This window comes from Paramormyrops kingsleyae, chromosome 8 (assembly GCF_048594095.1).
Source record: "Paramormyrops kingsleyae isolate MSU_618 chromosome 8, PKINGS_0.4, whole genome shotgun sequence".
Classification (NCBI taxonomy): Eukaryota; Metazoa; Chordata; class Actinopteri; order Osteoglossiformes; family Mormyridae; genus Paramormyrops; species Paramormyrops kingsleyae.
Window position 1 is genome coordinate 16,003,933 of NC_132804.1, and position 11,043 is coordinate 16,014,975.

At 40.9% G+C, this 11,043-nt stretch overlaps 1 protein-coding gene across 1 annotated transcript; it reads left to right on the forward strand.

The window, feature by feature from the left end:
- Positions 1–8,479: 8,479 nt before the first annotated feature.
- On the forward strand, positions 8,480–10,106 carry LOC111832902 (musculoskeletal embryonic nuclear protein 1). The gene is made up of 3 exons (XM_023790670.2): positions 8,480–8,638; positions 8,885–9,008; positions 9,696–10,106. Exons 1-3 carry the CDS (start codon positions 8,630–8,632, stop codon positions 9,803–9,805), a joined length of 243 nt encoding a protein of 80 aa, XP_023646438.1. The 5' UTR covers positions 8,480–8,629; the 3' UTR covers positions 9,806–10,106.
- Positions 10,107–11,043: the final 937 nt, after the last annotated feature.

Genomic DNA, 11,043 nt, shown 5'->3' on the forward strand with positions numbered 1-11,043 from the left:
TGCGGAGCAGAACTGTCATAAAAACACATGTTGATGTCTGGATATGCCATAGTTTTTCTAACCCTAACCCTAGCCTGAGTTTGCTAACCCTAATTTGGGGCCTTATGGTGAATCAACAGGTAGTTGGAAAGTACTCAATATGCTACTAAAGCATGCTGAATTTTGTTTTCACATCCGTGTGGGGAGCAGTACTCTCATAAAAACACATGTTGATGTCTGGATATGCCATAGTTTTTCTAACCCTAACCCTAGCCTGAGTTTGCTAACCCTAATTTGGGGCCTTATGGTGAATCAACAGGTAGTTGGAAAGTAGGCGATATGCTACTAAAGCAAGCTGAATTGTGGTTTCTCTTCCGTGTGGGGAGCAGAACTGTCATAAAAACACATGTTGATGTCTCGATATGCCATAGTTTTTCTAACCCTATCCCTAGCCTGAGTTTGCTAACCCTAATTTGGGGCCTTAGGGTGAATCGACAGGTAGTTGGAAAGTAGGCAATATGCTACTAAAGCATGCTGAATTTTGTTTTCTCATCCGTGTGGGGAGCAGTACTGTCATAAAAACACATGTTGATGTCTGGATATGCCACAGTTATTCTAACCCTAACCCTAGCCTGAGTTTGCTAACCCTAATTTGGGGCCTTATGGTGAATCAACAGGTAGTTGGAAAGTAGGCGATATGCTACTAAAGCAAGCTGAATTGTGGTTTCTCTTCCGTGTGGGGAGCAGAACTGTCATAAAAACACATGTTGATGTCTGGATATGCCATAGTTTTTCTTACCCTAACCCTAGCCTGAGTTTGCTAACCCTAATTTGGGGCCTTATGGTGAATCAACAGGTAGTTGGAAAGTACTCAATATGCTACTAAAGCATGCTGAATTTTGTTTTCTCATCCGTGTGGGGAGCAGTACTGTCATAAAAACATATGTTGATGTCTGGATATGCCATAGTTTTTCTAACCCTAGCCTGAGTTTGCTAACCCTAATTTGGGGCCTTATGGTGAATCAACAGGTAGTTGGAAAGTAGGCAATATGCTACTAAAGCAAGCTGAATTGTGGTTTCTCATCCGTGTGGGGAGCAGAACTGTCATAAAAACACATGTTGATGTCTGGATATGCCATAATTTTTCTAACCCTAGCCTGAATTTGCTAACCCTAATTTGGGCCTTATGGTGAATCAACAGGTAGTTGGAAAGTAGGCAATATGCTACTAAAGCAAGCTGAATTGTGGTTTCTCATCCGTGTGGGGAGCAGAACTGTCATAAAAACACATGTTGATGTCTGGATATGCCATAGTTTTTCTAACCCTAACCCTAGCCTGAGTTTGCTAACCCTAGTTTGGGGCCTTAGGGTGAATCAACAGGTAGTTGGAAAGTACTCAATATGCTACTAAAGCATGCTGAATTTTATTTTCTCATCCGTGTGGGGAGCAGTACTGTCATAAAAACACATGTTGATGTCTGGATATGCCATAGTTTTTCTAACCCTAACCCTAGCCTAAGTTTGCTAACCCTAATTTGGGGCCTTATGGTGAATCAACAGGTAGTTGGAAAGTACTCAATATGCTACTAAAGCAAGCTGAATTGTGGTTTCTCATCCGTGTGGGGAGCAGAACTGTCATAAAAACACATGTTGATGTCTGGATATGCCATAGTTTTTCTAACCCTAACCCTAGCCTGAGTTTGCTAACCCTAATTTGGGGCCTTATGGTGAATCAACAGGTAGTTGGAAAGTACTCAATATGCTACAAAAGCATGCTGAATTTTGTTTTCTCATCCGTGTGGGGAGCAGTACTGTCATAAAAACACATGTTGATGTCTGGATATGCCATAGTTTTTCTAACCCTAACCCTAGCCCGAGGCCATATGGTGAATCAACAGGTAGTTGGAAAGCAGGCAATATGCTACTAAAGCAAGCTGAATTGTGGTTTCTCATCCGTGTGGGGAGCAGATCTGTCATAAAAACACATGTTGATGTCTGGATATGCCATAGTTTTTCTAACCATAACCCTAGCCTGAGTTTGCTAACCCTAATTTGGGCCTTATGGTGAATCAACAGGTAGTTGGAAAGTAGGCAATATGCTACTAAAGCAAGCTGAATTGTGGTTTCTCATCCGTGTGTGGAGCAGAACAGTCATAAAAACACATGTTGATGTCTGGATATGCCATAGTTTTTCTAACCCTAACCCTAGCCTGAGTTTGCTAACCCTAATTTGGGCCTTATGGTGAATCAACAGGTAGTTGGAAAGTAGGCAATATGCTACTAAAGCAAGCTGAATTGTGGTTTCTCATCCGTGTGGGGAGCAGAACTGTCATAAAAACACATGTTGATGTCTGGATATGCCATAGTTTTTCTAACCCTAACCCTAGCCTGAGTTTGCTAACCCTAATTTGGGGCCTTATGGTGAATCAACAGGTAGTTGGAAAGTAGTCAATATGCTACTAAAGCATGCTGAATTTTCTTTTCTCATCCTTGTGGGGGGCAGTACTGTCATAAAAACACATGTTGATGTCTCGATATGCCATAGTTTTTCTAATCCTAACCCTAGCCTGAGTTTGCTAACCCTATTTTGGGGCCTTAGGGTGAATCAACAGGTAGTTGGAAAGTAGGCAATATGCTACTAAAACAAACTGAAGTCTGCTTTCCTATCCTGTGGGATCCCAGATCTAACATAAAAACACATTTTGATGCCTGGAAATGCTATACTTTTTCTAACCCTAACCCTAATTTGGGGCCTTAGGGTGAAACCACTGACTTTTGCAAAGTACGAAATATGCTACTAAAGCAAGCATATTTGTATTTTATCATCCTATGGGGGCCCAAAACTGTCACGTCACTCTTTCACAAACCTGGCTGCATGGCTAGGTGTTTGATTTTATACACCTGTTGCAATGGGTCTGAATGAAACACCTTAATTCAATGATTGAGAGGTGTTTCCCAATACGTCCTTCTGAGCCAGGACAGCCTGATTCTGTAACAGTTTCATTCCTCAAGCCATTAGACTCCTGAACTCTTAACTCATCGCCCCCTCCCCAACCCCCTCCCCACACTCTGCCTCTCTCCTTCCATGCACATTTCACTTTTTCCAAGAACTTTATGCACTATATGTCTTGCACTAAACCAATACGGTGATGTACACTGTTGTTTTTTTTTGCTGCTATACTGTGGTTAATATATCTGTATGTTATTTCCACTTATATTCTATTTCTATTTCTATTTTTTTTATACACTCTGCCCGGCAACGAAATTTCGGTGTACAGTATTTCTGAATGACAATAAAAGTGGCTATTCTATTCTATTCTACTCTATTCTATTCTATTCTCTGAAATTAGCTAGTAGCCACTTGGCGGTGAAATGGGGAAATGTAGGTTTTCTAAAAGTTGGCTTGATAACGCGTCATTTAAAGCCTGGCTTAAGCTGGTTATGGGGAATGACCGGAAAGCATTCTGCAGTATATGCAAAAAAAAAAAAAAAACTCTAAATATAACCTGGAACGGCGCTACCGAGATCAAATCTCATCGAGAATCCCGCCAGTCATCATCAGCGGATTCGTGTGCGGGGGGAGCAGTTCGGTGATGCTACACGGACCGGGGCAAATGCAAACATAAGGTCAGCTACGAGCACAAACATTGCCATCACACCACCTCAGCAGCAAACTAGTGCGAGTAGCACCACAGCGGCTGCAGCAGACAGACAGCAGACAGACAGCAGACCTATATTACTGTCACCAACCTCGGCTCTCAGAGCTGAAGTTCTCTGGTGCCTGAACACCGCAGCTAACCATCATTCGTACAATTCTAATGAGGGTATTGGGGAACTATTCAGAAGCATGTTCACTGACTCTGATACAGCTAAAAGTTTCGCGTGTGGCAAGGATAAGACTGCATACATGATTCGGTTCGGCATTGCTCCACATTTTAAGAAATTACTTATGAACAATACAGGTATTGTATATACAGGTAAAGTTGTTAAACTTTTCTCTTAAGATGTATTTTGGGACATTTTCAAACTTTCATCTCACATTGCACCAACCAATAAATACTAATGGTTACCACCCATTACCATTCCATGGACTCTTTGGACAGTGTTTCAATCCACAGTGTAAGTTATTGTTACAAATTAACAATAATTCACTACTTTGTGTATGACTACTGTGTGTATGAGAATGTGTGTCTGTCTTAGTGTATGTTTCACATCACACACTTATAAATTTTTTATTAATGTTTATAGCTGTTGTCAAGTGTCGTTTGTTTTAAGTGTCAAGTTGACTTTATTAGGAGGGGTTAAGGGTTATGGTTAGGATAACCCAAAGGCTAGAGTTAAGGTAAGGACAAACGAAACTCAACTTGACACTACAAAACAACAAATAATATTTAATGGCAATACTTAATAAAAACAGTTAAACATTAATTTACCTAATATTTATGATGGGTATGAAGATTTACCCCCCCCCCCCCAAAAAAAAAGGTCGCTGCCCCATTGTTGGTAGTAAAAAAGGTAGTAAATTCAACTCTAGGATTCCTGCATAAACCCTGGTGTATCGTGTGCACACAACATATCATGAGTGCACAACAAATGTTCAATGCACACTTCATTGGGCATATCTCTCTCATTTGGTTATAGAGCTATTATGTCATTTGTTTATTAATTGAATTGCAAATTGTATGGATACAGTATAGTAATTAAGAAATATGCATAGACTTTATGAAATGTGCCTGGAATTAGCAAAACTTTAAAGCAGTGGTCACCAACCCTGTTCCTGAGGATCAGTCTTTATTATTTCCTTCAGCAGGATGTTCTGGGAGAAGGACACTCAAACATATCCTGAGCAACTTTATGAAGACCCTAGGGGAGGGTTGCTACTGGTGACACCATGGCCAAGTAGTGAGACGGAAAATGCTTTGCTTCACTGATGTTCCTTTTATCAACCTGAAGGTGGTGCTGTTTGCACAATACTTTGTCAGATATCTCTTGAACGGTCGCACATTCTTTGGTTTCACATGGAAATGGTAATTATGCATTACATTAAAATGATATTTTATGTGATACGGATGTTGAGTTTTTTTTTTTTTTTTCGGTGAAACTCTGCTTCATATGTTGTCTTAAAAAACACCACTGGTTCACTGGATAAATAAAGGAGTATATGTCTTTATGACGGGCAGATTAACTCTCCAAAAGACTGACATTTATGTAAAAAAAATGTCATGAGTATTATTAACTGTGCCTATATTGATCTTTGTGGTACTGAGTTCCTAAATAATAAAAAATAAATAATAAAAAAGAACTACAGGTCAGCAGATGTCAGACAGAACAGGACTGGTTTGGGTCAGATGGTCTGAGTAGTAGGTAGAAATGAGGATGGAGATTGTTGAGTGTCAGTCTAACAGGTCAGCAAATGTAGGACAGAATGTAGAACCCTGTGGTGGAGTGCCTGAGCCTGACTGAATGCATGGTTTGGGTCAGATGGTCTGAGTAGTTGATAGACTTAAGCACCTTCATACCTGATCTGGTAAGTCTAAATGTTACAGGGTTGCTTTGTTTATACTGCCTGTGTTAACATAGGCTGTGTTGCATATTCTTAAAGTGCTGAGTTGCGGGAGTGCTGCATGTAACAGCAGTAATATCATGCTGTATCCTATTCTAGGCTGTTCATTTACACAGGAGAAGGGCTGAAAGTATTGAATGGCATTATTGAAATGGAGCACTGTCTCCACCTGCTGGCTAATTTATAAAAAAATTGTAATTGCTGCAGTGTACACAGCCGGAAGTATCATTGAAGTTTGATACATTTCTAAAAGTTGAAAATGGCAGGAAAATGAAAGTGAATAAAAAATATGGAGTTAAATGAAGGGAAAGGTGATTAATCTTTGAATGTTTAAAGAAAAATAAGGACATTTCAGCTGCATTACCGAAGGTGGGTCTTAGACATATTTGGACAGTGGCTGCAGCGCCCCCGTTTGACCAATCGGCACCAAAGTTGGAGGACCTGTCTGGGGTTCAGTGCTACATTAGTGGGTCAAATTTGGTGAGGATTGGCTGAAGCACGGCTGAGATTAAGGTCTTTGATTGAAATAAGCATGGAAATGGTGCAGGGTGGGTGGGGCTGGTGGCCATACTGTACAGGCAGGTCAAGTTATTTTTATAAATTATCCATAAGGGCAGTGTCTTGATTCACCTGCTACCAGAATGACCTAGGTGGGGTGGACATTGTAGGAGTTATAGGAATATGTAATTTATGGAGTTTTTAAACATCATGTGGGACTGCACTGTCATTGGACGGTACATATATCTTGATTTGGCATGATTCAGAGAACTTGGAGTACAAGTGATTTTGAGCAGTAATATGTGATGGAACAGAAATGAGAAAAATGTAAAATGCACTGGTTTTCCAGGTTTATACAGACATGTTACATTGCTGTAGCGCCCCCGTTTGACCGATTGGCACAAAATTTGGAGAGCCCTTCCCCAGCACTGTCCTACAGGATATATTCAAGTTTGGTGATAATTGGCTGAGGCAGACTTGAGATACAGCTGTCTGGTTGAAATGGGTGTGGCACCTGTATGGTCTGGGTGTGGCTGGTGGCCATACCTTACAGAAAGTTTAGGATTATTTATAAGGACTGTCTCCTGATTTAAATGATACCAGACTTATGTAGGTTGGGAGAAAATCCTAGGAGGTTAATGAAAAGTCCTGTTTTCAGACCTATATAAATTATGCAAAAACGCAAAGATGGAGAACCAAGTTCTACATGTTGTTTGATTTGGTATGTCACACTGAATTGGCCTGGTAATAAATGTCAACTGTAGGCTTGACAGTTCTGGAGAAATAGGCAAAAGTTGTCACTGTAGCGCCCCCATCTGGCAGACTGGGGTGCCCTTACCAGGGTGAGGTCAGGGTCTGTAGACATATGTATCATCCAGATTTAGTTGAAATTGGTGATTACTAGGCCTGTCAAATGCATGCTTGATTTTCATTGGCTAATTATGGCCACCATTGTATGACTAATGACTCCCATACTATGGATCTGACCTCAGGCTTGGCCATAGTAGACATATGCCAAATTTCACTTGGATAGGCCAAGCAGTTCAGGAGATATTGGAAGTAGGTATTTGTAGCGCCCCCTATTGACTAAATGCGGGCCGCTTTGTATGGTGTCCCCAGAATGGAGCAGGGAGGTAGGATTTTAAGTTTGGTTAAGGTAGGCTAAGGCAAGGAGAAGTTATAGCAGTCAGACTGAAATTGGCCAAATTTAGGTGGAGTTTGGGCGTGGCAGATGGCCGTATGATACAGAAATGACAGACTTTTTTTATAACAATTGATCAGCTCAGAGGACTGATCGGTTTGACACCTCATTTGTCTGATTTGGTCAGATAGTGCAGGACTTTAAGGCAGAAGTATGTATTTGTAAATTATGCAAATTAGCAAACATTCTAAGTAGGTGGAGCCTAATAGTTTCACTCTGAAAGTTGTAGGGAATATCTGCCTGCATCTGTAGAAAGAAGATTTTCGATTGTAGGACTAACAGGACAGGAGATATTGGCCGAAAAGTGTATCTGACTGACTGACTGACTGACTTGGGTCGGAGGGTCTGAGTAGTGGGTAGGAATTGACATCATCCTACCAAGTTTGGTCGGCCTCGGTCTTACGGTTTAAGCTGCCCATTCAGTTTTAGGGCAGAATAATAATAAATACTCCTAAGAAAAACAATAATGGTCCATAAGCACTATAGTGCTTTGGACCCTCAATGAAGTGCTTTGGTTCAATGACTATTATTAGCGATTACAACAGTGTGCACTTCACACTCATGGACTGGCTTGCAAGTTGTCTGATTAATCAAGAGGATTTCAGTGGTCAATGGTGACTGGTGGATTATTTGTTGCTGTGACACAATAGATCAAAATGTATTCGTAAGTTTGACTCTTCAGCTCAGAGGGTCATTAGATTTTTTTTAAAATGGCAAGCCTTGAAAGTGGTAAAGATGTAGTCTCATATGCTATTTTAAGTTGGCCAGCATGTCATAAAGTCACTTCTAACAGTGAAACAAGATCTCATATGGCAAATGTGTTTTCTCTGTTTCAAAATGGAATTCATCAGTTTGTTCTTTTGATTCTACGTGTAGAGAAACATAGAGCCAATGAAACCATTTTATTCAGTAAAAGCTTTTGCGTCCTTAGCATATCAGCAAATGTCATTATTACCAAATGGTTTTGAATCATTGGTACCAACTTTCATTCATAAGGAAACACAATATCAAACTCTCTCCTATCCTTTTGTGTCTAACTGTATAACTGTATTTGGAGCCCTTTCATTCTGTACAATAATTTCAATTTCCTTTTTCTTATATGAAAGTTGTAAGACACTGGACACACAGTAAGGCTGACAGGTTGCTGTTTTTACCCCTTTCAGCTGTTCCTACGGAGCTCGTTACCCAGCTGTACAATCTGTCACGTCATTCCTAATAATACACCATGACAACAGAGAAGGGAGCCCACTTACTCACCCACTGAGAGAGCTGCAGGGTACAAATAGGACTGAAACAACAAGAGGTCTATAGTAGCACCAGTCACCGTTGGAATTGCCCCTGGTTTTTGTTCATTCCAAGGATTGTGAAGCGGAATCCAAACACTACAGTATGTCCCAGGTGAGGCCCCCCATTGGAGTGTAAGTTTGTGCATGCCAAAGATGATGAGAGAGAAGGAAATCACCTTTATCAGGGAAGGTTAGAGACAGTTTCTTGGTGTGGAATCGCAGCTTACAAGGGAAAAGAACACAGTGGACATCTTTCTAAACTTGTTGTTGTGTTCGGTCAGAACATCTTCAGCTGTTTAGATGGTGATGAGAAACAAGCCACCAGAACAATTGTTGGATTTTCCCTCCCTTCTCATAGTCTGGTGAAGTGAAAAAGAAAAAGCGGCCCCCGGTGAAGGAGGAGGACCTGAAAGGAGCCAGGAGCAAGCTGGGCCTAAAGGGTGAAGTAAAGAGCAAGACCTATGAGGTCATGGTGGAATGCGGTGAGCTGGCTTTTGATATTTTTTATCCTTGGGAATTCTCATGAAAATGTATCCAAATGATGGAGGATATGTGCACTGATACAATGAGGCCCATAGAACACCACTCTGGTTGCCTTAGCAAGAATATTACGTCATAGCAATAGAGTCTGTGATTTGATAGTCCTAAATGTGCTAGACTAGTGGCACTTCTCTAAAAACACAATAATATATGGGAGTCATTATTTATAAAGGATAAATTGACAAAAATAGTGATTGTGCTAATTTTTAGAAATTCAAGAAGCCAGCGAACAAAATTCAAAACCAAACAGGAATCATAATATAATAGTAAATGTACAAATAGCTATAACAGTTGAGCATAACGTAAGTAGCATAAAAATGACACAGTGAGACAGACAATGAGACCTACGGGGGGATTCAGTTTCCAGTCAAAGATGGTCGAAAGGCTGTAGCGGTCAGATTCTGGGCTTGATGCCTGTCTGTCTTGGCTCCATTCGTAGGGCGGGAACAGACGATGAAATACTGCAATATATGTGGGGGTTGTTATTAGTTAATGACATGCAGTAAGCTTGAGTCACTTGGTAGGGTCAGCTTACACAAAAAGTCATTGCAGTGAAGTTTTGGCAGCAATCATATTGGCTGTTTCTCTCACTGCCTGCTGCTCATTGAACACTGCCTGGTCATCTGCAGAGCGCATGGGGAAAGTGGCCCCGTCGGTGTTCAGCGGGGTTCGTTCTGGCACTGAGACAGCCCTTAGCGGCGGCAACCAAGCTCCACCTCCCAGCGTCTTCGGGAAATGAAGAACAGAGAACAGCTTGTTTTCTGTCTTTCAGAGAAAGAAAGAAAGAAAGAAAGAAAGAGAAGGACATATGGATTGTGCTATAGTCACTGTGTATTTTTGTCTGTTTGGCTGTTGTTAGTATTAAAGTCCACGTTTGTCCGCATGTAGGTCACAGAGACTATCTAATGTGACTTACCAGAAAAGGCTACAATCATCCAACAGAGCATGTTAATGTTAACTGTGTCGACACCTTTTTATCCATTTTATGTATTCAGTAATACAGTACATTTTTAAAATAAAATTAGATGCTATCAGAACAACGACAGTGTATTCCATGTATGTGTAAACATGTAAATGTAAATACATTATATTGCCAAAACTATTGGGACACCTTCCTTTACAAGCACATGAAGTTTAGTGACATCCCATTCTTAATACATAGGCTTTAATGTGAAATTGGCCCATCCTTTGCAGTTATAACAGCTTCAACTCTTCTGAGAAGGCTCAAATGAACAAAGGTTTAGGAGTGTGTTTATGGGAATTTCTGACCATTCTACCAGGAGAGCATTTGTGACATCACGCACTGAAGTAGGACAAGAAGGCTCTGTGCTCGCAGTCTCAGCTCTAATTCATCCAAGGGGTGTTCTATCATCAGGGCTCTATGCAGGCCAGTCAAGTTCCTCCTCACTAGACTCGCTCATCTATGTCCTTATGGACTTTGCTTTGTGCACTGGTGCGCAGTCATGTTGGAACAGGAAGGGGCTGTCCCAAAACTATTCCCACAAAGTTGGGAACAAGAAATTTTCAAATATGACTTTGAATGCTGCAGCATTAAGAGAAACTTTCACTGGAACTAAGGTGCCAAGCCCAAACCCTGAAAAACAACCCCACACCACAGTTCCCCCTTCACCAAACTTTACACTTTACACAATGCAGTCAGGCAAGTAGCATTCTCTTGACAACTGCCAAACCCAGACTCATCCATTGGATTGCCAGAAAGAGAAACGTGATTCATCACTCCAGAGAACATGCTTTCCTGTTATGAAGCCTGTGGACAAAAAGGTTGCCTTGTGTATGTGTGTGTAGTCCAGGTATACCTTACCTTGTGGGGCCCAAATGTCCCCACAATGTGATGAATACCCATGTTTTTTTTACCTTATGGGTAGAAGTTTCCTGGTCCCCATATGGGAAAACTCTATTTTATAAAAATCTGTGACTGCAATGAAAAAACTAAAAATGCAAAAACTCATGTATTTT